Below are 25920 nucleotides of genomic sequence, written 5' to 3' on the forward strand. Positions count from 1 at the left end.
CCTATGGACTACACCATGCCAGGTTTCCCTGTCCATTACCAACTCCCGGAGTTTACCCAAACCGATGTCCACTGAGTTGGTGATGCCATCCAACCATCTCATTCTCTTTCTTCTCCTGCCTTCAATCTTTCCCAGCATCCGGGTCTTTTCAAAATGAGTCAGCTCTTCGCATCAGGTGGCCAAAGTATTGGAATTTCAGCTTCTGTATCAGTCCTTCCAATGAACACTCAGGATTGATCTCCTTTAGGGTTAGGGTTGGTCATAACTTTCCTTCCAAGGAGTAAGTGTCTTTTAATTTCATGGCTGCAGTCACCATCTGCAGTGATTTTGGAACCCCAGAATTAAAGTCAGCCACTGTTTCCACTATTTCCCCATCCATTTGCCATGAAGTGATGAGACCAGATGCCATCATCTTCGTTTTCTGAATGTTGAGCTTTAAGCCAACTTTTTCACTCTCCTCTTTCACTTTCATCAAGAGGCTCTTTAGTTCTTCTTCATTTTCTGCTACAAGGGTGGTGCCATCTGCATATCTGAGGTTATTGATATTTCTCCCAGCAATCTTGGTTCCAGCTTGTGCTTCATCCAGCCCAGCGATTTTCATGATGTACTCCGCATATGAGTTAAATAAACAGGATGAAAATATAGAGCCTTGATGGTACTCCTTTTCCTATTTGGAACCAGTCTGTTGTTCCATGTCCAGTTTTAACTGTTGCTTCCTGACCTGCATACAGGTTTCTCAAGAGACAGGTCAGGTGATCTGGTATTCCTATCTCTCTCGAAATTTTCCACAGTTTATTGTGATCCACACAGTCAAAGGCTTTGGCATAGTCGATAAAGCAGAAATAGATGTTTTTCTGGAACTCTCTTGCTTTTTTGATGATCCAGCAGATGCTGGCAATTTGATCTCTGGTTCCTCTGCTTTTCTAAAACCAGCTTGAACATCAAAATATATAAATAAATCAATAGATATCTGTTCATTTTTTTTACAAACCTAGACAACATATTAAAAAGCAGAGATATTGCTTTGCTGACAAAGGGCCATATAGTCAAAGCTATGGTTTTCCCAGTAGTCATGTATGGATGTGAGAGTTGGACCATAAGGAAAGCTGAGTGCTGAAGAATTGACGCTTTTGAACTGTGGTGTTGAAGAAGACTCTTGAGAGTTCCTTGGACTGCAAGATCAAAGCAGTCAAACCTGAAGGAAATCAGTCCAGAATATTCACTGGAAGGACTGATGCTGATACTAAAGCTCCAATACTTTGGCCACCAGATGTGAAGTACTGACTCATTGGAAAAGACCCTGATGCTGGGAAGGATTGAAGGCAGGAGGAGAAGGGGATGACAGAAGATGAGATGTTTGGATGGCATCACCAACTCCATGGACATGAGTTTGAGCAAGGTCTGGGACTTGGTGATGAACAGTGAAGCCTGGTGTGCTGCAGTCTAGGAGGTTGCAAAGAGTTGGACACAACTGGGCTACTGAACTGAACTGATTGTATTCAGTAAATGCAGTCTAAAAGAAGGAACATGTGAAAACAAACATTTATAGCTATAAAACAGACTAATAAGTATATTTGTGTTTATGCCCATTAGTTCTTTTATTGGGGCCTCCCTGGTGGCTCAGAGTTGAATATCCCTGCTTGCTCATGGAAAGGCAAGTAACATTCCCCAAACTGGCTTCTATTAAAAATTTTCTATTCTTAGATAATTTGGGGAAATTGACACACTAAATCCTCCTTTTGGAGATGCATAATGCACCCTACTATATCATAATAAGTCTTTTGAGAGCTCCACTATAAAGAATCTTATTTCACTTTATCTTAGTTTTCCTCAAACTTACTAGAACACCCAACACATTTTTCATGGCATACATGTCACGTGGGATGTTAACATGTCCTATGGGATGTTAATATTTCATGGGCCATCAATTTAAGAAATGAACTGATTATCACTTGAAACAGCTCTGTATGTTATAAAGAGTAAAAAAATAAGTATTCGCTTATAAATGATGTTTATTAGTCGGGATTCTTCAGAAACAACTGAGAGAAATCTAACTCAAGCTAGGTTAGGTCGAAAAGAGAATGGATTGACTTACATGAATGAGAATCCAGAAGTGGGTCTTGCCTCAGGGACTCAAATGGCATCTTTGGGTTCCTCTCGCTCTCCACTTATTTGTTCATTTTTGTACACTGAAATGGACTTCCTTATGTGTCTGGGTTAAGGGAGTCAGAAGGAAAAGGAGGCATGGCTACTAGCAGTTCCAGGGTTAATTGTATCATTTGAGCTTAGCAACTAAAGAGAGAAGAGAAAGATTTTCTTCTTCATTCAGTTCAGTTCAGTTCATCAAGAGGCTCTTTAGTTCCTCTTTGCTTTCTACCATAAGTGTGGTGTCATCTGCATATCTGAGATTATTGGTATTTCTCCTGGAAAGCTTGATTCCTGCTTGTGCTTCATCCAACCTGGCATTTCACATGATGTCCTCTGCATATAAGTTAAATAAGCAGGGTGACAACACACAGCCTTGACATACTCCTTTCCCAATTTGGAACCAGTCCATTGTTCCATGTCCAGTTGTAACTGTTGCTCCTTGACTGGCATACAGATTTCTCAGGAGGCAGGTAAGGTGGTCTGGCATTCCCATCTCTTGAAGAATTTTCCACAGTTCGTTGTGATCCACACAGTCAAAGGCTTTAGCAGAGTCAGTAAAGCAGAAGTAGATGTTTTTCTGGGACACTCTTGCTTTTTTGATGATCCAGTGGATGTTGGCAATTTGATCTCTGGATTCTGTCTTTTCTAAATCCAGCTTGAACATCTGGAAGTTATTGGTTCACATACTGTTGAAGCCTCATTTGGAGAATTTTAAACCTCGCTGAGAGAATTCTTCTTTAATATCTATATATAAATCCCCAGGGAAAGATTCTGATTCTGATTAGCTCAGCTGAAATCATGTGGGCACTAAAGGCCAATCACTGTGATCGTATTTGTAATGTACTTAATATTAACCATATCTGATCACATGGAAAGGTGGGGGGATTCTTGTTTAAAGGCTTCAATAAACCTACATGGAATGAAGAAAGGCAACTGGAAAGGGAATTGATACTACTAGGTTGATGCTAGAATGCAAAAAAAAAAAAAAGCAACAGATGTCTACCACGGTATGGCCTAATTATTAAACTCTAGATTTGGCCATAATAGGCAGTAGCCCTATACAATTACTATCAAAAAGCAGGGATTTTTAAAAAATCAAGTCTTCTAATATTAAAGCCATTATTTGTGGAAGATATCTCCTAATTTATAAAATGGTTTATAGCTAATATCCCCAAAAGTTGTGGCCCTAATCTGTTAAGGATATTAAAAATTTTCTTGGTTCCGTGTTGTATTGCTCAAAGTTATACATTCTCTGATTTTAGGTAGCTGAAGTGACTAACTGTATATAAATATTGCAGCCGTGTTATAAGGGAGCTTAAGTATTGGTCTGTGGATTAGAGTGAACCTAAAATAACTGAGTAGGCAAAATCTTGGCCCTGTCCATGGTACCCACAGTGCTCTAGTGGCCTTATTCTAAGAGGACGTGGGCAGGAATTCCAGATTTCTACTTAACTTTGTGTCATTAGGTTTGTTGCTACAAAAAGCTCAGATGCCCATTAAAGCAGAAGCTTTGCATTTAACTATCGCTGTAATATAGTAACACTTGAGGGATTTGTCTGCAGCCAATCCTGAAATTACATAGAGAAAAAAATAAAAGACCAAAGGATTTGGGACTTTGAAGGGGGTGGAGGCTGTAGCTATTCATGCCTTGATTGTAGCTGAAGTCATGTTCCCAGACAATGTTTTTAAATTTTGAAAAGAGGATTTGTGTTGAAAACTTGGGTACACAGATGAGGAGAAACCAGTAAAAGGTGAGGAACAGCAGTCAAAAATTGAATGTACATTTCATGAAGGAGGTGGTCATCAGTACCAGGCCTTGCTCCGGTCAAGTCAGACTAAGATTTCTTCTAAAAGAAGGTCCCAAGTTTACAGAGACATTGGGGAGAGTAGTTTCTACTTGGAGTAGAAGGATCAGAAGCCGACTGAGTAAAAGGATCCTTCTGAATGGAAGGATCAGAAGCCAACTGTAGGGGTTGTTGCACCAAGTTAGAAGCAAAGAATTAGAGACAAATTGTGGCTTCTTTGTTTAAAAAATTTTACAAGGAAGTGACAAAGAAGATGGTAGCTGAAAGGAAAGTTGAGAGTTACATATTTTCCCCATTTGAAGAAGTTTATATGCAGAGGAAAAAAGACCATGAAGGGGAGAGAGTCTGAAGAAATAGGAAAGGAAAAGATTCACTCCTGGAGCAAGATCCTAGAGACAGCCAGGTTTCTGGGATTAAAAGCTCAGGTTTAAGGAGCAAAGGATGAATTAAGATGGTCCTAACAAGATTGGAAATGAGCAACGCATAGTGGGGAAAGCAAATTCTTACGGCCTTTTGTTTTCAGTGAAATAGGAGGTGAGGTTCTCTGCTAAGAGGGAGAATATCGAGTAGCTGGGGTAAGTAAAAATCATTCTGGAGGAGTGTTAAATGTTTCGGTAAGGCTCAAACCTCATAAATACATAATATTCAGTAAACAATGAGAGCTGGAAATTGGCAAGGCAGTTGTGGAAAGAAGATACCAAAAGATTACTAGTGGCAATGCCTTTGAACAGATAGACCCATCAGTCCAAAGCTGGAGAGAGAACTGAGGAAATCTGATTGTGTCTCATAGCCTGGGAGAAAAGGAAGGAGTAGAATGACAGTAAGCTTCATGAGGGAAGACCTAGCCCAGTGCCCGGCACAAAGTTTATAGTTTATAAGAGTTGTTGATAAGTGGAGAGCCTGACACACTAAAGTGATATCAGGTTGAGTAAGGTTAAATAATCAACACATAAAGGACAGGAGGTTGGAAGGCAATCCATTCCTGGTTACTTAGCTTACAACCTTTGTCAGTCTATTCAGTGACTCTGGAGATTGGAATCAGAACAGAATACTCAGTGTAAAATTTTGGCAGGGAAATGGTGTTCCCAAACCAGGTTCGTTTTGCCTGATAGGCAGCAAAGCAAAGCGCTGAGAAGCCAGAGTTGTGCAGCAGAGAGCAATAATTAGCTAAGCAGCCAATTAAGGAGACAGGAGAACAAGTCTCAGACTGCCCCACACCCACCTCCCCACACACACACTTCCCAGAGGCATGGGGCGCTGGGTATTTGGGATAAAGAATAAAGCATACATTGCTATTCAATCTGAGGTAGCCAATATATCTTAATGCAAATTCTTTTAAAAATTTCCCATGTATTTCATTAATATTTTTGCCTGTCAATAAATACATTGTTACTTTGCCAACAAAGGTCTGTCTAGTCAAGGCTGTGGTTTTTCCAGTAGTCATGTATGGATGTGAGAATTGGACTATAAAGAAAGCTGAGCGCTGAAGAATTGATGCTTTTGAACTGTGGTGTTAGAGAAGACTTTTGAGAGTCCCTTGGACTGCAAGGAGATCCAACCAGTCCATCCTAAAAGAGATCAGTCCCGAGTGTTCATTAGCAGGACTGATGTTGAAGCTGAAACTCCAATACTTTGGCCACCTCATGAGAAGAACTGACTCATTTGAAAAGACCCTGATGCTGGGAAAGATTGAATGTGGGAGGAGAAGGGGAAAACAGAGGATGAGATGGCTGGGTGGCATCACCAACTCCATGGACATCAGTTTGGGTAAACTCCAGGAGTTGGTGATGGACAGGGAAGCCTGGCATGCTGCAGTCCATGGGGTTGCAAAGAGTTAGACAAGGCTGAGCAACTGAACTGAACTGAACTACATTGTTGCTGTACAGTGACTCAGTCATGTCTGACCCTTTGCAGCCCCATGGACTGCAGCATGCCAGGCTTCCCTGTCCTTCACTATCTCTCAGAGTTTGCCCAAACTCATATCCATTGAGTTGATGATGCCATCCAACCATCTCACCCTCTGTCACTCCTTTCTCCTCCTGCTCTCAATCTTTCCCAGCATCAGGGTCTTTTCAGTGAGTCAACTCTTTGCATCAAATGGCCAAAGTATTGGAGCTTCAGCTTCAGCATCAGTCCTTCCAATGAATATTCTGGGTTGATTTCCTTTAGGATTGACTGATTTGATCTCCTTGCAGTCCAAGGGACTCTCAAAAGTCTTCTCCAACACCATAGTTCAAAAGCATCAATGTTTCAGGGCTCTGCCTTCTTTATGGTCCAACTCTTACATCCGTACATGACCAGTGGAAAAACCACAGCTTTGACTAGTTGGACCTCTGTCAGCAGTGATGTCTCTGCTTTTTAATATGCTGTCTAGGTTTGTCATAGCCTTTCTTTCAAGGAGTGAGTGTCTTTTAATTTCATGGCTACAGTCACCATCCACAGTGATTTTGGAGCCCAAGAAAATAAAGCCTGTCCCTGTTTCCATTTTCTTCCCCATTGCCATGAAGTGATGGGCAGGGTGGTCTGAAGTATAGGGCGCATGGAGAGAGCTGGTTGGGAAAAGGTAATCATCATTCTCCTCAGGTGTAACTAAGTTACAGGCCTCTGCACATCCAAGAATGGAGATGCTTAGCACCATCTGAAGGTAAAGATTTCAGCTCTCTGATGTCAAAAGTCACCTAGTGGACACTTGAACATGCTCATTTGGAGGGCTGGTGGTCCTTCAGTTCAAAAAGACAGAACTGACTCCCAGTTCCTGGAGAGCACCTCGGTCAAACATCTTATTTTTTAGGCTCCATGCAGCTTGGGGAGAACATGCCAGTCATGAAATGATCTTGAGTAGTGAAGGCAGGTAAAATGGATTTGATAATTATTATCCACAGTTTCAAAGGTTTTAGGTGATGCCAAGCTCCAAGTTTGGTCTAAGGAGTGAGCTGTTAAAGGAGGGGAAAAGCATATGCTGTTCAGGATCAAGGAACTGGAAGAGTGGAGTTTTGAATAACCCTCAGTAAATATGGGCAGTGACCTGGGAAGCCAGTAGTTGATCCCAAGAACTGTATTAGAAACAGGATGATCTAACCCAAGTCAATGGGTAAAACTTTTCTGGAATTGTTAGAGAGCCAGGAAAATGCTATCTTTCTTCTCTCTCCATTGTAAATGGGTAGCAATGGAAGTAGTATCACCTGGGAAGCACTGGTTTTCAATTAAGGGAAACATTTGAAAGGGGCACCTGAGTAAGTGAGAGAGGAATGCATGCTCCAGTAGAGGGAGTTTTTATCTCTAACTTTGTTGAGACTTGCTGATACATAGTGATTAAAAAGGCAAAAAAAAAAAAAAAAAAAAAAAAGACTAGCTTTTATTTATTGCTTTTAATTCTCCATAGACAATACATCTTTTATTTCCTATACCCTACTTGAAATGCTATTGGGAAAAGAGTATTCTAGGAAAATTTTGAGACTATGTGAGGATATAAAAGGATTACTGAAAACTAGATGGAAAGACTTAGAAATAGTTCAAAAAGAGGAGGTAAATGTGGCAGAAATGCGTTTGTGCACTTACTTGGAGCAAGGGCCAAAATTATTTTTATAACATTCTTTCACTAACCCTCTCCTCACATCTTATTCTATATTTAAATCTGGAGTCCCAGGTTTAAGTCCTTGTTTCACAGCTGTTTGTATCTCTGCATTTCCAACTCAAGTGAACTCAGATGGCTAGGTTGGAACTGATTACAGCCAACAGGAAAATGTATATCACTCTCATTTATGGGTTTACACTTCCAGTATGAAAAATATTTACCCATTTACCCCCCCCACCCCCCGGAGTTGCTGGAACTAGTCCCAAGGGAAGTGGCTCATTGCTCAAATGCTTTCAAGTTGTTTCTTCCTGCTTTGATTTTATTGAATAGACCCTTTAAATATCACCAGGAGTCTGAAGTTTCCAGTTGTCGTCAGGATATCCCAGTGTTTAGTCCATTGAGGGAAAGAGGTTCAGTGATAGCCGCTGTTGCTCTCCCAAACCTGGGAGGACCACTGTCACTAGGAAACCTGTCATCCATATGTGTTAAGGCCAAGGGATAGGTTGGAGTTGAAAGATTCTGCTTTTTTTTTTTTTTCTAACGGAAGTATAGTTTATTAACAACATTGTGTTAGTTTCTGGTTTACACCAAAGTGATTCAGTTATGCATATGCATGTTCTTTCTCATATTCTTTTCCATTATGGTTTATCCCAGGATTCTAAATATAGTTCCCTGTGCTATACAGAAGGACCTAGTTGTTTATTCATTTTCTATATAACCATTTGCATCTAGTAACCCCAAACTCCCAAGCCAACCCTCTCCCTCTTTGCCCCTACCTTGGCAACTACAAGTCTGTTCTCTATGTCTGTGAGTGTGTTTCTATTTTATAGGTAAAAAGATGTGGCAATATGTGTGTGTGTGTGTGTGTGTGTGTGTGTGTATACAGTAGAATATGAATGACATCACTTTTATGAAGAATCTAAAATATGACACAAATTACAGTTTCTGCTCATGAATGTCAGTAGCACAAAAGCAGAAACTTCTAGTTTGGATCAGTCCTGAGGCATATAATATAACTCTGATGTTTAGCACATGCAACCAGGAATAAGAAGCTGATCGAGGTAGTGATATGCACCTAGTTTTGTCTTGCTAATAATAGGCAATTAGATTTCCTTTAATCTAAATATTTATTTGGGCTGTGGTTCTCTCTAGACCAGCATCACCTGGATATTTCTTAGAAATACAGATTTTTCAGACCCCACCTCACTACTCCTGAATCTGAGCTTCAACAAGCCCTCCAAGGCCTCCTTGGTGGCTCAGTGGTAAAGAATTCACCTGCCAATGCAGGAGATGAGGGTTCCGTCCCTGATCTGGGAAGATCCCGCATGCCACGGAGCAACTAAGCCTGTGAACCGCAACTGCTGAGCCTGTGCTCTTGAGCCTGGGAGCTGCATGCCCTGAAGCCCATGCCCTAGAGCCCCGTCCTCTGCAACAAAAGAAGCCACCCTGACGAGAAGCCTGTGCACCACCAGAGAGTAGCCCCAGGTCTCCGCGGCTAGAGGAAAGCCCATGCAGAACGAGGACCCAGCCCAGACAAATACGAAAAAACAAAAGCAAGCCCTCCGGGTGATCCTGGCACTAGTGTGGGTTAGGGGTCCACTGGGCCAGTCAGTGCTGTGCTCAGACCAGGCTGCATATCGGAATCACTGAGGAACTTTTAACAAAACTCCAATCTTGAGCCCCGAAACCAGATTCTGATGTAATTAGTGTGGTGTGGGGCCCTGGCATCAGAAGTTTTTATAAGTTCCAGTGATTCTAATGATAGTCGTAGTTGAGAACTATCGAGCTATAGCAATATAAGAAAAAGCTCTCTAATTTAGGACAGTGATAAATTTAAAATAATTTATTAAAACAGTTTTATGTATTTTACTAGGATGTTAGTTTAGGGATGCTCATATACAACAAACCATAAGTAACATATGATTTAACAGCGGGAATCTTGTTTGTCTGGATTTTATTTTTCATTATTATATCCTGAGCCTGTGGGGCAGTGCCTGGCACATAGTAGGTTTGCCAATAATTCTATGTTGACTAATTGGATTAATCAATTAAAGATAAGTTCCAACAGGAGCTTGCCTTTACACCCCACAAAGGAACCAGTAGCACTCTGAGCTAGAAGAATAGTCTCTGTCTGGGGCTGGCCTGGGTTCATCTCCTTCTGGTTCTGTGGGTTCTCTGTGAATCCTCTTTGTTCTTGTCCCATGCTGATCTGTACCAGGATGTCACTGCCTTGTATCAGGATCCACATTACATTTACAGGAACTGGTCTCTGTTTATGCCCTTAGCCAGAACCCTCACTGAGTATAGAATCTCGTGGTCCTGACCACTGGAGGGGTGATGCTGGCCAGTGTGAACACCTCTTATGTTTTCTTCCTTCTTTCCTGTGGGCTGGCTTCTCCACCTTTGTACAGGTGCTGCTACTTGGCCTGCCTATGTTTTGATCTGTGCACTCCTCCCTGTTGGAGTCCTGTAGAGCTCATGCGGGTGTCTCTTTGCTTAGTGGGAAGAACAGCTTTCTGAGTGGGGTTTAAGCCAAAACTGAATTTCCCAGCAGGGAGAAACAGGTTCACTATGCCGCACTGCTGTTCAAACCCCTCTGGCAATAGCACCTCCAGCGTGTGCCTGTTAAAGATTTCTTGTTCAGTGTTGAGTAAGCCACATTACCTAAAAATGAAGTAGCAGATTTGTTTGGAAACTGCCTCTAATTCAGTAGGGCAAATTACTTCCCTGAAACATTTTTGGTGGGAGTTCCATACTGGTTAGTGTAACCTAATTAAGATGTATTGTTAATGCTGTTTTATTTACTGCTTAAGTTAAAAAAAAAAAAAAACAAAACTGTAGAACCTGCTACTGTCAGCAAAAATTTATTCTGAAGTCTTTTTTCCCCTCTTAGTTCCTGAAGCTTAAGACTGAAGTTATCTGTGTCTCCCTTCAGATAGGAGGGAGGTCAAATTTTGAAGTTAATATTTTGCCTGGGGTCACTGAAGTTCATGATGTTTCCAAACTATTTGCATTTGTATACTCATCTCTTGAGCTTCCATGATGGCTCAGTGGTAAAGAATCAGCCTCAATGCAGGAGATGCAGGTTCAATCCCTGGGTGAGGAAGATCCCCTGAAGAAGTAAATGGCAACCTACTCCAGCATTCTTGCCAGGGAAATCCCATGGACAGAGGAGGCTGGCAGGGTACAGTCCACAGGCCTCAAAAGAGTCAGACACGACTTAGTGACTAAACAACAACAGCAACTCCTCTCTTCGAATGCATCACACATATAAAAATATCTCCAAGATGATATATAAATTCTCCATTTCTACATGAAAGTTTCTTGTCCCTTCAACTACACTCAGGTCCAGAAGCGTAAACAAAATCCTTTTCAGATTATTGTTAATGCTCTGCCTGGTTCTGCAACAGCTGTTGCTTTTGAACAATATGATGCTTCTCCTCCCCGAGGAGGAGCAGAAAAGGCCTCCTTTGCTGCCCTCTCAACCTTTGTCAACTCAGGGAGCATGAAGCAGACTGAGAGATGAACCTAGGATTCCTGTTTGGGAATTCAGTGCACAGCTGAAAGACTATTGAGTTTTGCCACTTCCTGACATTGACTTTCATAGCAACAGTTTAATTTGGAGAAAATCTGCTATTTCAAATGGCTAAAGGTGTTTATGTGGAAAATTTTCCAAATGATTGACTTTACTGTTGCTATTTTCTTTCCCCATGAATATGTGAGTATTTGGCTTTCTCCCAGGAATTTTTCTGCATCACTTCTCTTTAGGCAAAGACATTTTTCCATCCAGACTGGGAAAAGGAGGGTGTACCAAGAGTTTCCCCTTTTACAGTGAATTATTATTTGAGTTTAAACATTGGCATCTCTAGGAATGAAGACTTTGAGTATGTCTCCTTAAAATTTCCCATGGCCAATCTTCACAACAGTCAGAGTCACCTTGGTCATCACTTTGGAACGAATGCAACTGTGATCAGCTTCCTCCAGCCCCAGCTTGCTTCTCTCCTCTCCACTGGCATCAGCCTTACTGAAGGTGTTGTCTCTCTTACCTCTTACTTTCTTATCTACTGCTAATTCTTCAGCCACCTCTCTACTGCCAAGTTTGCCAATGGCTCCCTGTTATTTAATCCAATGATTAACTTAGATTAGAGCTGATTTTTAGCATGAGACATTGCTCTTTCCATTGTCATTCTCTTCTTTGCCACAATTTCTCCTCATTCTCCTAGTTTCTTCCTTTTCTGTCCCCTTCTTAAAAGTTGCCCCCTTCCTTGGGTTGAGCAGAGTGGGGAAATTAAATTGGTATTTTGAAAAGAAATTAAACTTCTAAATACATGAAAATATATGCCTGTAATTGAAAGTGTGAGAATAGGGTTTTGTTATTTTTGTTTTTTTGTTTTTTTTAATCAGTGTGGATCATCCACCCTAGAACAGCACTTGGCACAGTGTGGACACCCAGTCAATGAATGAGTGAATAATATAAAATTATAAATACTGAAAACATACATAGAAAAAATGACCCCCAAAAAAGGTGTTTCTTTTGGACTCAGTTTTAGGCCTGCCACCTCCTCTTACACTGTAGTACCTTCCTGGATAGGTGCTATCTGTTTCTCGGTCTCAGTCCCATGCCATGGATAAAGATCCCCATCCATTCCTCCAGCCCAGATCTTATGACAGCAGAGCTATGGCTAAACTCAACCTAATTCCTTCTCTCCCTGCTTTCTCTAAGTCCCCAGTTTTAGAGAGGAATGCCATTGTTCACCATGCAGCATGGAAACCTTAGCTTCCTCTCTCTTTCCCCCTTTCCCTTAAAAAACACTAACAATGCTTACTTATTCTATTTTCTACATAAATTTTAAGACTATATCATCTCCCTAACTCCTATAAGCAGCCCTCCCCTGCCCTAATTCAGGAAAGCTTTCTTTTGCATTGGAATTAAGTCTCTCTGGTCTTGCTTCTTAGCAATCCATCCTCCACACTACAGGAGAGAGTTTTCTGATTGTGTTGCCTTGATCAAAGCCCTCATGCTTGCAAAGTCCTCACTACCTGTCCTCCCTTGCCTTCCTAGCCTCAGCTCTTGGTACTCCTCACCTTACAATTTTCATTTTTGGTCATTCCAAATATTTTTGAGTTCTTCAAGCATACCATGCTCTCTTACCTTCTGGGCCTTCATATGATTTTTTTTTTCTACTTAGAACATTCTTTCTGTTCTCTCCCCCTCTGAAGAATTCCTGCTCCTTTTTTAGATCTGAATTTTGGAGCACTTCCTGGTGGCTGCTCCTCTGAATGCCCCACGTCTGGCAAAGGTGCTTCTCCCATGACCTGTGCCCCATTGTCTCATCAGGGCAAGAGCTACCCTGTGCCATAATTGCCTGGATCTTTGTATCCACATTAGATGGTCCACTTCTGTGAGGACAGGAGTATGTCTTCTGTACCGAAATCCTTTGTCCAGTGCTAACAACAGTGATTGACGCAGTGAAAGTGAAAGTGAAGTCGCTCAGTCGTGTCCGACTCTTTGTGACCCCATGGACTGTAGCCTACCAGGCTCCTCTGTCCATGGGATTTTCCAGGCAATAATACTGGATTGGATTGCCATTTCCTTCTCCAGGGGATCTTCCTGACCCAGGGATCGAACCCAGGTCTCCCGCATTGTAGACAGACGCTTTACCATCTAAGCCACCAGGGAAGTCCTTGACTTCCCTGACGCAGAGAGGTGCTCAAATTTTTGATGGATGAATGAATGAACTTCAAAGTAAAGCATGAGCCAGCTTTCTTTACCAAATAGCTTCAAATGCTTCACTCTCCTTTTGAATCTCTTCCTCACTAGTCAAGCTCCTCTAACTAAAACAGCTATTACTTTTCCACAAAGCAGGCAAAAGTTTGCAGCACACAAAGCAACCTATACATCCCAAAGGAAGAGAAACTTTTCAGAAGTTCTGAGAATTAACATATGGTAATTGTCAAATCCCTGGGTGTCTTTTAATTGAACCTTCACAGTAGTTCCCTTAGCTTGTACTCAGTGCTTAAATTGAGTAGAACCTCATTAGGAAAGTTGTGTCACGCCTTAGTGAAAATGGAAGGAATGAGAAACAGAGCTTTCTATGACAGAGAGGCATCAGAGAAAGAGAGCAATCTGGCCTGTGAATTCTTTAATCCATGTGTCTGGTTGTAGTGACTCTTGAAATGGAAGATGATGGGGCAACAGCCACAGCCATCAAGCAAGCTTGGGACCTTCTTCCCAAAGTCCCGTTCTGGGTTTTGTGCTCCTAAAGTATCTGCTGCCTGCTTCCCTCCTCTCCCAGTGCTGCTTCTTCAATGCCAGCCTCAGGAGCAACCTGGTTTTAAAGAGTTTTCTTCCCCGAGAGCAGATCATTGAGGGAACCATGTGACTACCAGGCTCAGCCCCCTCAGTGCTTTTCTGGGCTTCTCTGTCACTGCTCACCCACTCACTCTGTTCAGCCACCTTGAACCCTTCCGTGCCCAGTGGTGTGACGAGGTGAGGCAAGCAAGGTGCCCAGAGGACAAAACTGAAGAAGTCAGCTACTCTCGGAGGCCAACCGTGCACTTGCAGAGCCTGAGCCTCCCTGGACTCACCCTCGTCCCAGCTCTCGCTCTGCCACACCTCAGCCATGCCTTGTGGCCTCTCCAAACCCTAGTCCTCCAGACCCAGCTCAGATGCTGCAGCCTCCTCCATAAAGTGCTTGCTGAAGTCGACCAGTCTTTCTCACAGTTCAGCAAGTAGGCATCTCACTTTCCTCTGAATCCAGGGTGGACCTTATTTATACCTCTCTGAAGATACTGTATGCCTTGTTTAGTTCTTGGGCTTGCCTTTTGTCTCTGTTAAACCACAGGCTCTTTAAGAGCGGTCTTTTTCTCAGAGTGCTCTCAATTTCCAGCACAGGGTTTGGCACAAAGTAGGTATTCATCAGTCAGTGAGGTGAGTAGAGCTGTCAAGGGGAGGAGAGAGAAGAACATGGTAGTTAACTGTTCATGGGCTCTGGGGCCAGTTCGCCTGGGTTTGACCTCAGGTTCTGCCATTGAGGCTTGGGACAAGTTTCATCACATTTCTATGCCTCCATTTCTTTATCTTTAAAGATAAATGATGGTACCCAACATGTGAAGTCTGAATGAGCCATTAGCACGAGACTTGATGTGTAGTGAACACCTCAGTAAATGTCAGGATCCAGAATAAAAATGGTCTAATGCAGGGACATCCAAGGGAAATATAGGTGTGCATCCCTGGGGCAAAGTACATTTGTGACCGATGCCATTGTAATTTAGTCTCTAAGCTGTGTCTGACTTGGACTGCAGACTGCCAGGCTCCTCTGTCCATGGGATTTCCCAGGCAAAAATACTGAAGTGGGTTGCCATTTCCTTCTGCAGGGGATCTTCCCGACCTAGGAATCGAACCTGCATCTCCTGCACTGGCAGGCAGATTCTTTACCATTGAGCCCCCAAGGAAGCCCTGATGCTATCAGTTCAGTTCAGTCGCTCAGTCGTGTCCGACTCTCTGCGACCCCATGAATCGCAGCACACCAGGCCTCTCTGTCCATCACCAACTCCCGGAGTTCATCCAGACTCAAGTCCATCAAGTCCGTGATGCCATCCAGCCATCTCATCCTCTGTCGTCCCTTTCTCCTCCTGCCCCCAATCCCTCCCAGCATCACAGTCTTTTCCAATGAGTCAACTCTTCACATGAGGTGGCCAAAGTACTGGAGTTTCAGCTTTGGCATCATTCCTTCCAAAGAAATCCCAGGGCTGATCTCCTTCATAATGGACTGGTTGGATCTCCTTGCAGTCCAAGGGACTCTCAAGAGTCTTCTCCAACACCACAGTTCAAAAGCATCAATTCTTGGGCGCTCAGCCTTCTTCACAGTCCAACTCTCACATCCATACATGACCACAGGAATAAACCATAGCCTTGACTAGACGGACTTTAGTCGGCCAAGTAATGTCTATGCTTTTGAATATACTATCTAGGTTGGTCATAACTTTTCTTCCAAGGAGTAAGCGTCTTTTAATTTCATGGCTGCAATCACCATCTGCAGTTATTTTGGAGCCCAAAAAAGTAAAGTCTGACACTGTTTCCACTGTTTCCCCGTCTATTTCCCATGAAGTGATAGGACTGGATGCCATGATCTTCGTTTTCTGAATGTTGAGCTTTAAGCCAACTTTTTCACTCTCCTCTTTCACTTTCATCAAGAGGCTTTTTAGTTCCTCTTTACTTTCTGCCATAAGGGTGGTGTCATCTGCATATCTGAGGTGATTGATATTTCTCCTGGCAGTCTTGATTCCAGCTTGTGTTTTTTCCAGTCCGGCGTTTCTCATGATGTACTCTGCATAGAAGTTAAATAAGCAGGGTGACAATATACAGCTTTGACGTACTCCTTTTCCTGTTTGGAACCAGTCTGTTGTTCCATGTCCAGTTCTAACTGTTGTTTCCTGACCTGCATACAGGTTTCTCAAGAGGCAGGTCAGGTGGTCTGGTATTCCCATTTCTTTCAGAATTTTCCACAGTTTATTGTGATCCACACAGTCGAAGGCTTTGGCATAGTCAATCAAGCAGAAATAGATGTTTTTCTGGAACGCTCTTGCTTTTTCGATGACCCAGTGGATGTTGGCAATTTGATCTCTGGTTCCTGTGCCTTTTCTAAAACCAGCTTGAACATCAGGAAGTTCACGGTTCACGTATTGCTGAAGCCTGGCTTGGAGAATTTTGAGCATTACTTTACTAGCATGTGAGATGAGTGCAATTGTGTGGTAGTTTGAGCATTCTTTGGCGTTGCCTTTCTTTGGAATTGGAATGAAAACTGACCTTTTCCAGTCCTATGGCCACTGCTGAGTTTTCCAAATTTGCTGGCATATTGAGTGTAGCACTTTCACAGCATCATCTTTCAGGATTTGAAACAGCTCCACTGGAATTCCATCACCTCCACTAGCTTTGTTCGTAGTGATGCTTTCTAAGGTCCAGTTGACTTCACATTCCAGGATGTCTGGCTCTAGATGAGTGATCACACCATCATGATTATCTGGGTCATGAAGATCTTTTTTGTACAGTTCTTCTGTGTATTCTTGCCACAGAGGAAGTTAAATCTAAACCATCAATGATAGAAGACAGAGCTAACACCTCCTTCTACCTTGAGAAGCCAGGTGCCTACTGTTTTTGAAAAGGCAAATCTTATCTCTATAGTTCAATAGAATGATACCTTGGACAAAAATATAGTTAGGGAGGCTTCCCCAAAAAAGCAACAGAGGAGGGCCAGGTGAACCCTGGAGTATTAAAACAGGTACTTAAATGTGCTCGGTTTTCATATCTGCTGTTAAGGAGGATGGAAACAACGCCCAAGGAAAGTCATGTTTTTGCTGCCATCTACAGTCAATGTGCAATTTTCAACGTTTTTTAACACAAACACACACATCCATCCAGATAGAGTATTCTTGACAAAATAAGTGACAGTATAAAGTTTGGTTTAAACTCTAGTAATTGAGATACTTTGGGCATATTATAGTATTTTATTTACTTGTCTTTTTAATATTAGGCCTATTCAAACAGTAACATAGCCTGTTAAATCTCATATTGTATTAAAACTTACTAGAAGACTGCTGAAATAACCCAAGGGTGAGGCTGTCATCTGTCAGGTTGGCTTAGCTGCAGTTGTGGCAGCTGATGGTTAATACAATGATTTCAATGAAGGAGTGAGATTGGATTTTACCCCATGTTTTCCTGCCCGCATGACCTGCAGTTCTATGATTGTTATTAGAATTATTGTAAATTATATTTTATAGAAACATCCTTTATGATTGTGATATGAGAAATCATCCAAAGCAAGTAAAAAGAAAATGACAGTGATGTCACTTCTGAGATGACTTCTGCCCATATGCTGCTGTCCATATAATCTCCAACATTATCGTGATGTTCTCCTAACTTCCCTGTGCATTATTTTTAAAGGGTTAAATATAGACAAGAATTATTGGAAAAGCGTTTGATGGAGAAAAAAGAAGTGGCCCTTCAAGAAGCACTTGAAGAAGAAGAAAGAGAAAAGCGACTAGAAGCCCTGAGGAAACAGGTGTTTTTAATTTGGAGAATTTCATGGGTGGTTTAAAAAATGTTTCTAAGTGCTCTTAACAACATTATTACTAGGACTTAGTTCATGACATCTGCTATATAAAATGTAACTTTTCCAAATTGGGACACCGATCCTCATTCCTGGGAACAATTAGATTTATGTTGAATTATTTTCAGTTTCTTAGTATATGAAAAGAACTTTATCAGAACCTTTAAAAAAAATCTCTCCCAAGAGTTAAATACATCCATATTACCTCTAGTTTACAAGCGGAATAGTATCAATTTATAGCAGTGAAACCCTGCGTGTAGCTAAAGGATTTTAATCTCCTCAAAAAAAATGTGGTGGAGCTTGAGCAAGATAATACTCCCTAGGAAAGGGACTTCTGTTTGGAAATATCCTACAATCAACAAAAAGGTTAAAAATCACTTTTTCAAATGACTGTTTTTGTGGGGAAATAAAAGCCTCCTATTGCTTTGGCTCATAAAAGTAGACAAAAGTTTTGAAAATAGTATTGATAGACAGCAAGAGCAAGAATTTCAGACCTTAGGAAATGTTATAGAGTAGTTTTGCTTGGTAATTTTTCAGTATTATTAACATAACAAGTATAAGCACAACTCATCAGCTCCAAAGTCTTCTCTGATACCATTTCCTAGCTGACAGGAAATGACTGACTGGCTCTCCTCCTATGTGGTTGGGAGTTAGCATCGAATCTTGGATAAGAACTCCACCTCTGGTTTCCTTCAAAGCTGGTACAACCTGGCTCACTGCTTACTGGCAGAGGAAACTTAGGTCTTTCACTTAACCCCCCTAAACTTAATTTCCTCCTCTAAAAAGTGGAATGATAGTACCTATCTCATCCTTGGGATCTCAGAGAGTCAGAGGCAACTTGGTAACTGAACAACAGCACAACAGCTGCCTACCTCATAGGTTTGTAGTAATGTGTGTTCACACTGTTTAAATGCTCTTAGGTCTTACCTCATTTAACTCCTACCCCAACCCTATGATGTAGGAATTATTATTTTATAGAAGAGAAAATTGAGGCAGCCCAGAGTTTTCCCAAAGTCATCTAGCTACTCAATGTAAATATGAATTCAAACCAAGGCAGTTAAGTTAAATGAAATCATATAAAGGAAGTATAAATGCATATAAATAGTATATCCATCATTGATAAGTAGATTATAGAAATAAATTAAAAGCATAGGAATATACATCTGGTCATCTTAGAGTCAATGAAATTAAAATTTTTCAATCATTAGCCAATAATGATATACCATGGCCTTCTAGGGACAAAATTTAATGTCACTATTACTAAACACATTTTGTTCAAAATATCATTTTGACAACTACAGTCTATATGATGAAGATTCTTTTTCCATCTGTGAGACCTTTGAAAGAGGAAATATCTGTGCCTGTTATCTGTAATCAGTGTTTAGAACTATAGTAAAAGACATTTTGGCTAGTAAAACCTATAATAATTAAAGTATGTGCCACCTCCAGTTATGTCATTATAATTTCTAAATGGAATTAAAAATGCCATTTTCCTATTGCTATTTCCTGACTTTAGGAATTAGCAGGCAGGTATTATTAATGGTGGCATATAATTTACAAAATTAGTGGCTTCTTTTCATTAGGATGCAGGTTTGATTGATTTCAGTTATCATAAAGCACAAGGGCATTTGGGTTAAAATGACTCTTGGAGTTTTTCAGTGGAAGAGGAAACAATGGTTTTTAACAGTCCCTGGAAATCCTGTTGCTCAGTACAATGAAAACTCACCCATCATGCTCAATAATGCTAACACACATGACTTTACCCATAAATGATATACTCTAGACTCAGCTTTATCAGATTAAACTTTTTAGAAAGCTTCATGGAGTCATTACTGTGGCCACGGATTTCTAGTGGCTAAAAATTAATGTTTTCTACTTCTGGTTACTTTCAAGGTGATTGAATGTGTAGGTTTTCTATATAAAATTTCCCTTGACTTTGGATCAGGAAGAAATTTTTATCTAAATTTAATCATACCTGTAACTATGCAATAATAACATTTCTTAACTTTAATGGATATTAAGCACTAATAATGTTGCCCAGAAGTATTTAGCATGTATCTTGTTCCAATCTTCTTTTAGGTTGCTATTGTCGCTCAATTTGATCCTGTTAGAATGATGTCAGATACAGTGGCATCAAAAGCAAGGATGGGTATTGGAACTGAAGAAGAATTTATTCTTCAGAAGCCACTCTTCACATTGAATACGTACAATGAACAGCAGGTAATTATGGAAATTAGCAAGATTGATGCAAAAGCCGTGATGATGATAAGAATTGCAGAAGTGTGCATTTGGGTTACAAATTATTTATAATGTTTATATTTAAATACATGCATATTAGCATAAATTGCATGTAATTACTGGACAGTTCTTAATATTATAAAATGTTAATAGGTGACCATAGAACAAAACACTTTGAAAATGTTATGAATGTGTCACTGGAAATTATTTTAATCTAAAACAACTTTATAAAATTTTACTTTAAAGTTGTGTTAATATTGTATTTTTGTTTAAATATTTATCATATTCAGAATTTATTTAAGTGCATAATATACATGCTATTAATGAAACAATTGATGATACTGATAAGACAAAGCAGAGGGAAGCTTTCTGAAATTAAAATGAACAGAAAATAATGTATTGGAGCTAATGATAAAATGCTTGCTGTGGAAAAAGGTATTAAGAGATTAATTATTTCTAAGTGCTTCTGAATCATTTTAGTCTGTTTCTATAACAGAGAAGGGATTTTAAGAAGCTTTTTTTTTAGGTGGATGGAAGAGGGAGCCAGGACATATGAATGATTGAATATCATGGAAGTTAAGGGAGAAAGTAGCTGTAAATTTTATAAATCTAAGAAAAGCTAAATGTTTAATTATTTTAAAAGCAGGAAACTTTATACATTCATCCAATGACAAATAAATCTAATATGCCTCTATGATGTGCTGCATATGCTAGGGAATATTAATAAAAAGAACAATTTACATATTAATTAGGCAGATATTTATGGAACATATACTGTATCTGCACTGAGCCAGGTGCCAGGGCTGCATCCCAAACAAGATAAACTTGTTCTGTGTGGAGGAAGTGAGCAGGAGAATTGGGTTGGGAAGGAAGGTAGAATGCACGGGAATGGCCGCTAGAGTGAGTTCACCTCTCCCTGCAGGAGATCACCTGCAGCTGAGGGCTGCAGCAGCAAGAGGAGGGGAGTGAAGACAACGCTGAATGAGAGGCAGAGAAGGCAGAAAAGATGGAACTAAGCTCCATCTTAACTGAGGAATTTTGGCATCAGTAACAGAATTCATTCCAGATAATTTAAACTAAAAACAACAGCAAAACTGAATGGGGGTGGGGTGGGCATAGGAAGAGGGGTTAAGAAGATGCAATAGTATCTCTAGAAGTCAAAGCAGGAAGGCATCTGGGCTTGTAAAGAATTGAAGTCAGAAGCCGGAAAGCTTTCAGGTACCTGGGCTGAGGAAATAAGGGTTTGATCAAGCAGAAGAGGGTGAAAAGAGGTCCTTACTTGTACGTCTTGGGTGCTGGGAGATAAGATTGCAAACATAAATTTGGGTCAGACTGTGGAAAGTATAGTAGATCTTACTTTCTAAAGACTTTCGACCTATGAGCAGAGGGGAGACTTTGAAGCAAGTGAAGTATATAAAGGCTTCATGTTATAGCAATGTGTCTGAATGGAAAATTGGTGGAGGTGGAGTTGGGTTCTTTTAAGATGGTGGAGACCTCATGGAAGTGGGGTGGAGTCAGGGGAGGGCGGCATAGGGGGAGGGTGGGATGTGGAGGCATGTATGGCTCTGGCTGAGGAGAGGACAATGAAAGCGAGGGTGATTCTAAACTAGGCAGCAAGTGATATTGGGAAGAGCCTACACTTTGGATTAAAATCCACATCCACTGTTTGCTGGCTGTGTGAACTTGTGTAAGCTGTTAACATCTTTATGTTTTTGTTTACTTCATCTGTAAAACAATAATTTGTAAGTTTTTGTGATGATTAGGACAATAAATGTCAATTGCCTAGAATATTTGGAGAAGGCAATGGCACCCCACTCCAGTACTCTTGCCTGGAAAATCCCATGGACGGAGGAGCCTGGTAGGCTGCAGTCCATGGGGTTGCTGAGGGTCGGGCATGACTGAGCGACTTCACTTTCACTTTTCACTTTCCTGCATTGGAGAAGGAAATGGCAACCCACTCCAGTGTTCTTGCCTGGAGAATCCCAGGGACAGGGGAGCCTGGTGGGGTGCTGTCTACAGGGACGCATAGAGTCGGACACAACTGAAGTGACTTAGCAGCAGCAGCCTAGAATATTGTCTGGCACCTAGTAGTAATTCAATAAATTACAATCATTAGGTGGTGCTGCCATTAACCATATAAGAATACAGAAGGAAAAAACAGACTTAGGGAGAGAGCAGTTGCTTTGTTCATGTCAGGTTTAGGGTGAAGATGTCTAATACATGCTTGCAAGAAACTACTGGGCTTTCTCTGGGGAGGAGAATTGGGAAAAGGGACATCAGTATGGGAGGCAGATGTCCATTTCACTTGATATATGTTGAAAAAACTATTATTATGAAAATGTTTTAAACATCATACATCTGGAGCTGGGGGAGAAATGGTGAATCCTGGAGATAATTAGGATGTCAACAGCACACAGGTGGAGCATGAATCCTTGGAAGTGGATGAAAGTGACCAGGAAGACTCTCTTGGGGCAAAAGAGAAGAAACCTAAGTCTAAGACTTAAATATTTTGCTTTGCCAACACAAATTTTGTGTTATTCTCCATTTATATGCATCGTTGCCCCCGTCCCTGTATCTGATCAGTTGCCAAGTTCTATTGATTCTTCCTTTCATAATGTTTTGGACAGTTATCTCTTCTTTGCTACCAGCCAATTTTAGGCATTTATTACTTTATGTCTAGACAATTGTAGTAGATTCTTAAGCACTCTTCGTGCCTCTGTCTCTTATTTGCCTGCTGCCTTAATTTATCCTGAACTTATAATCAGATGTATCTCCTTATGCAACAGTTCTCATTATATTAGTTCCATTCTGAAAACAGAAACACAACCTCAGTAGCTCCCCAGACTCCATGACATAGATTTCAAGCCTTTGAAATTCAAGTCCTAGTCTTAGAAGTGTCCTTTTCCAATGTTCCCCAATGGTACCGAGTACTCCACCCAGATTACCCTGATCCTAAATTGACCCATTTCATCTCTAAGTTAGCCTATGCCTTCCTTTCTTGCTTGATCTCTCTTCCTCCTCCACTCCCACTCCCGACCTTATAGAAGAATAAGTTGAACCTCAAAGTTAGCTCAAGTTATTCTCCTTACCTGAGGCCATCCTAGCCCCGCTGGCACCTGGAGATGTCCCAGTGCGTTCTAGTATTCTGGGAGCATCTGTCACATGTTGCCATGGACTGCTGTTATCTGTGGACATTCTTATTACCTCTGTTAGTTTAAGAGCTCCTTGAAGGAGGGGCTGCTTTTTCAACAGCTTATTATCCCATCCTCTAGGGGGATAATGTTCATGTAAAATGCTTCATTAGCTGAAATCTATATGTGGCCACTTTTTTATCATTGCAAACAGTGTCTGTTGACATTAATATTCATAAGAAGAAGAAATAAAGCCCAATCAGCTATAAATGAAAACAGAAATTGAACTACTCATATGTCTATTCCCACTTAGAATCAGATTGATAGAACCATTTTCTAGTTCTGCTTGAAATAGAAATCTGGCCTTGGAAGAAAAGTTCTGTTGATTGTGTTTTTCAAGTAGCAGCCATGTATTTGAACTTAACTTACATACTGCCAAATGATGGAGAAATTAAAATGTCTGTTTAAAGACAAATATACAAGATTGTGATTTAGGTTTATTTTAATTAATGGTTGCTTATATTTTATAATCCCAGCTAACAATAAATAACAAATCAATGATAGTACTGAAAGTAAGCTTCTTTTATCCCATTTTTAAATAATTTTAATGTTTTATTTTGACTAATCTAGTATACAATACTCTATACATCGTATGTTGGAAACCACTGATATACTGAAAAGTGATAACGTCAAAAAATTTTGACCTTTATTTCAGTAAAAATAATCAGAATATGGTTACTGTATACGCAAAATTTATTGTCATCTAGTCATCCATCTAGCAAAATCAAACTATACAGCTTGTGGAAATATGGAACTAAAGGATAAAATTTACTTCAGTAAATTTATTTGTATTATTTTATATTATTTGTATTACTTATATTATTTATATATATAATATTTATATCATTTTATTTCTACAGATAATTTCTGACCCTAGACTTCGTTTTGAGTTAGCACTCCGAGAAGCTGGACTTCATAAAACATTTTATGCCAAAGAGATATTACCAAAAATCAGTCCTCAAAAACCTCCAAGAAAGGATATGGAGTCTACTGTTTTTAAAATCTAGAGTTCATCCTCAAATCCTATTATACATAAACAAGATTTTTCTTTGAATACATTTATATGGATAATAATAATTACTACTTTCTAAAAGTTTACAAATTATCAGATGTAGAAGTCATAGCATCTATTAAAACAATTTTGTCTTTCTTTTATGATTTTTAGAATTTTATGCACTATTTTCCAATCTCTTTTTATGTTTAATAGTACTAAATTCTCCAAAGACTATCAAACTTAATTATGACACATCTGGAACATATATTATCATTTATTAAATTATATTTTGGAGGTTGCATTATCCCATGAAAAGAGCTCAAAATAAACATTTGCAAGAATCACAATTTATGCTGTTGTTACCTAATAATGTTCATTTCTGCTTGTTATTTCAGAATTTGACTTTTTAATTATGAAAGTTTCATTGTCATTAATACTTCTATTATTTCTCCATTATTCTAAGAGGAGACTCAACCTTTCTCTAAATTTAGAAGCCAGTTTGGTTTACCATATTTACTGCAAACCAATCATCCAAATAATTTCATTTTGTATATTAGCCTGTAAGAATAAATTAGAAATTAGAAATAGCAGTTCAAGCCTAGGGATATCTGTTTGGCTTGGGAAAATGCATTTGTATGGTTCTTTGGGAGGAATGTTTTAAAATTTAGAATGCTATCAAAATTTCCCTGTTCTCAATTAAATATCTGGATGATTTTGTAGAAAGGAAGTGATTCAAATAAAACTCAAGCATAATTTTTTGCTATTTCTAAACAATCACACAAATAGAAGTAGCTGGTGCTCTACAGCAGGAGATAGTGACACCATAGATCTGATGCTTGTGGTTATGATGAAAATATTAGTTGAAGTTTGGGCAGCAGCCTAGATATGTTCTGGCTATGCCCAAACTCAGACCTTATTAACTTTCTCTGTTTTAAAAAAATAGTTTTAATAATAGTTACATTTATTGAGCACAAGCTGTGTGCTCAGTACCATATACTTTACATATAATGTCTTATTTGACCACCATAACAACCTTATAAGGTTGTCATTCCCATTTTATGGTTAAAGAAATAGATTCAGGAAAATAAAATAATATGTTGTAGGTCCATTGTTTTTCAAACTGTAGGTCATTAAATCAATCTAGCGAGTCCTGATCAGTAAGTAGTTTTAAAATGACACACACAAAAAACATAACCTGAAATCCATGTGTGATTTAAGCTTCATCCCCTCTCAGTTCCACAAGAATTTGTCTTGCTTGGTTATGCTCTTTCTCTCCTATATTTTCAAGTTTTCCTTCAGCATATACCTATGCTTGAATAAATGCCACTTTAAAAACTGATCTCCATTAACCTCACATTTTCCCCGAGCTTCCAAGCTATTTCTCTGCTCCTCTTCTTAGGTAAACTTCTTGAAGGAGTTGCCTCCTGGTATTTAGTTGTCTTCTCAGTTTCTAGTTGTGGCTTCCCTGATGGCTCAGATGGTGAAGAATCTGCCTACAATGCAGGAGACCCAGGTTTAATCCCTGGGTCAGGAAGATCCCCTGGAGAAGGGAATGGCTACCCACTCCAGTATTCTTGCCATGGACAGAGGAGCAAATAGCTGGACACGACTGAGCAACTAACACTTTCACTTTTTTCACTTCACATTCTAGTTACCGTCACTTGTCCTGAGTTAGGTTTCCTTCACCCACCACTGGCACTGCTCTTAGCAAGGTCACCAGTGAACTCCATACTGACAAATCCAATGACCATTTTCTGTTATCATCTTGCTAACTTCATGGCAGCATTACAACCACCCCATCTTGGAACATGTTCCTCTCTTGGCACCTCTATGACATCAATCTGCTTTACCTCCTACTTCC

General features: G+C 40.1%; 1 protein-coding gene across 1 annotated transcript in view; it reads left to right on the plus strand.

Moving 5' to 3' along the window:
• CCDC148 (coiled-coil domain containing 148) overlaps positions 1 to 24072 on the plus strand; it is a 201484-nt gene extending 177412 nt beyond the window's left edge. The window contains 3 exon segments of the mRNA XM_052636231.1: positions 17471 to 17588; positions 19716 to 19856; positions 23926 to 24072. Of these exon segments, the coding sequence (XP_052492191.1) occupies positions 17471 to 17588; positions 19716 to 19856; positions 23926 to 24072 (406 nt within the window).
• Positions 24073 to 25920: the final 1848 nt, after the last annotated feature.

The sequence above is a fragment of the Budorcas taxicolor genome, chromosome 2 (genome assembly GCF_023091745.1).
Source record: "Budorcas taxicolor isolate Tak-1 chromosome 2, Takin1.1, whole genome shotgun sequence".
Taxonomy (NCBI): domain Eukaryota; kingdom Metazoa; phylum Chordata; class Mammalia; order Artiodactyla; family Bovidae; genus Budorcas; species Budorcas taxicolor.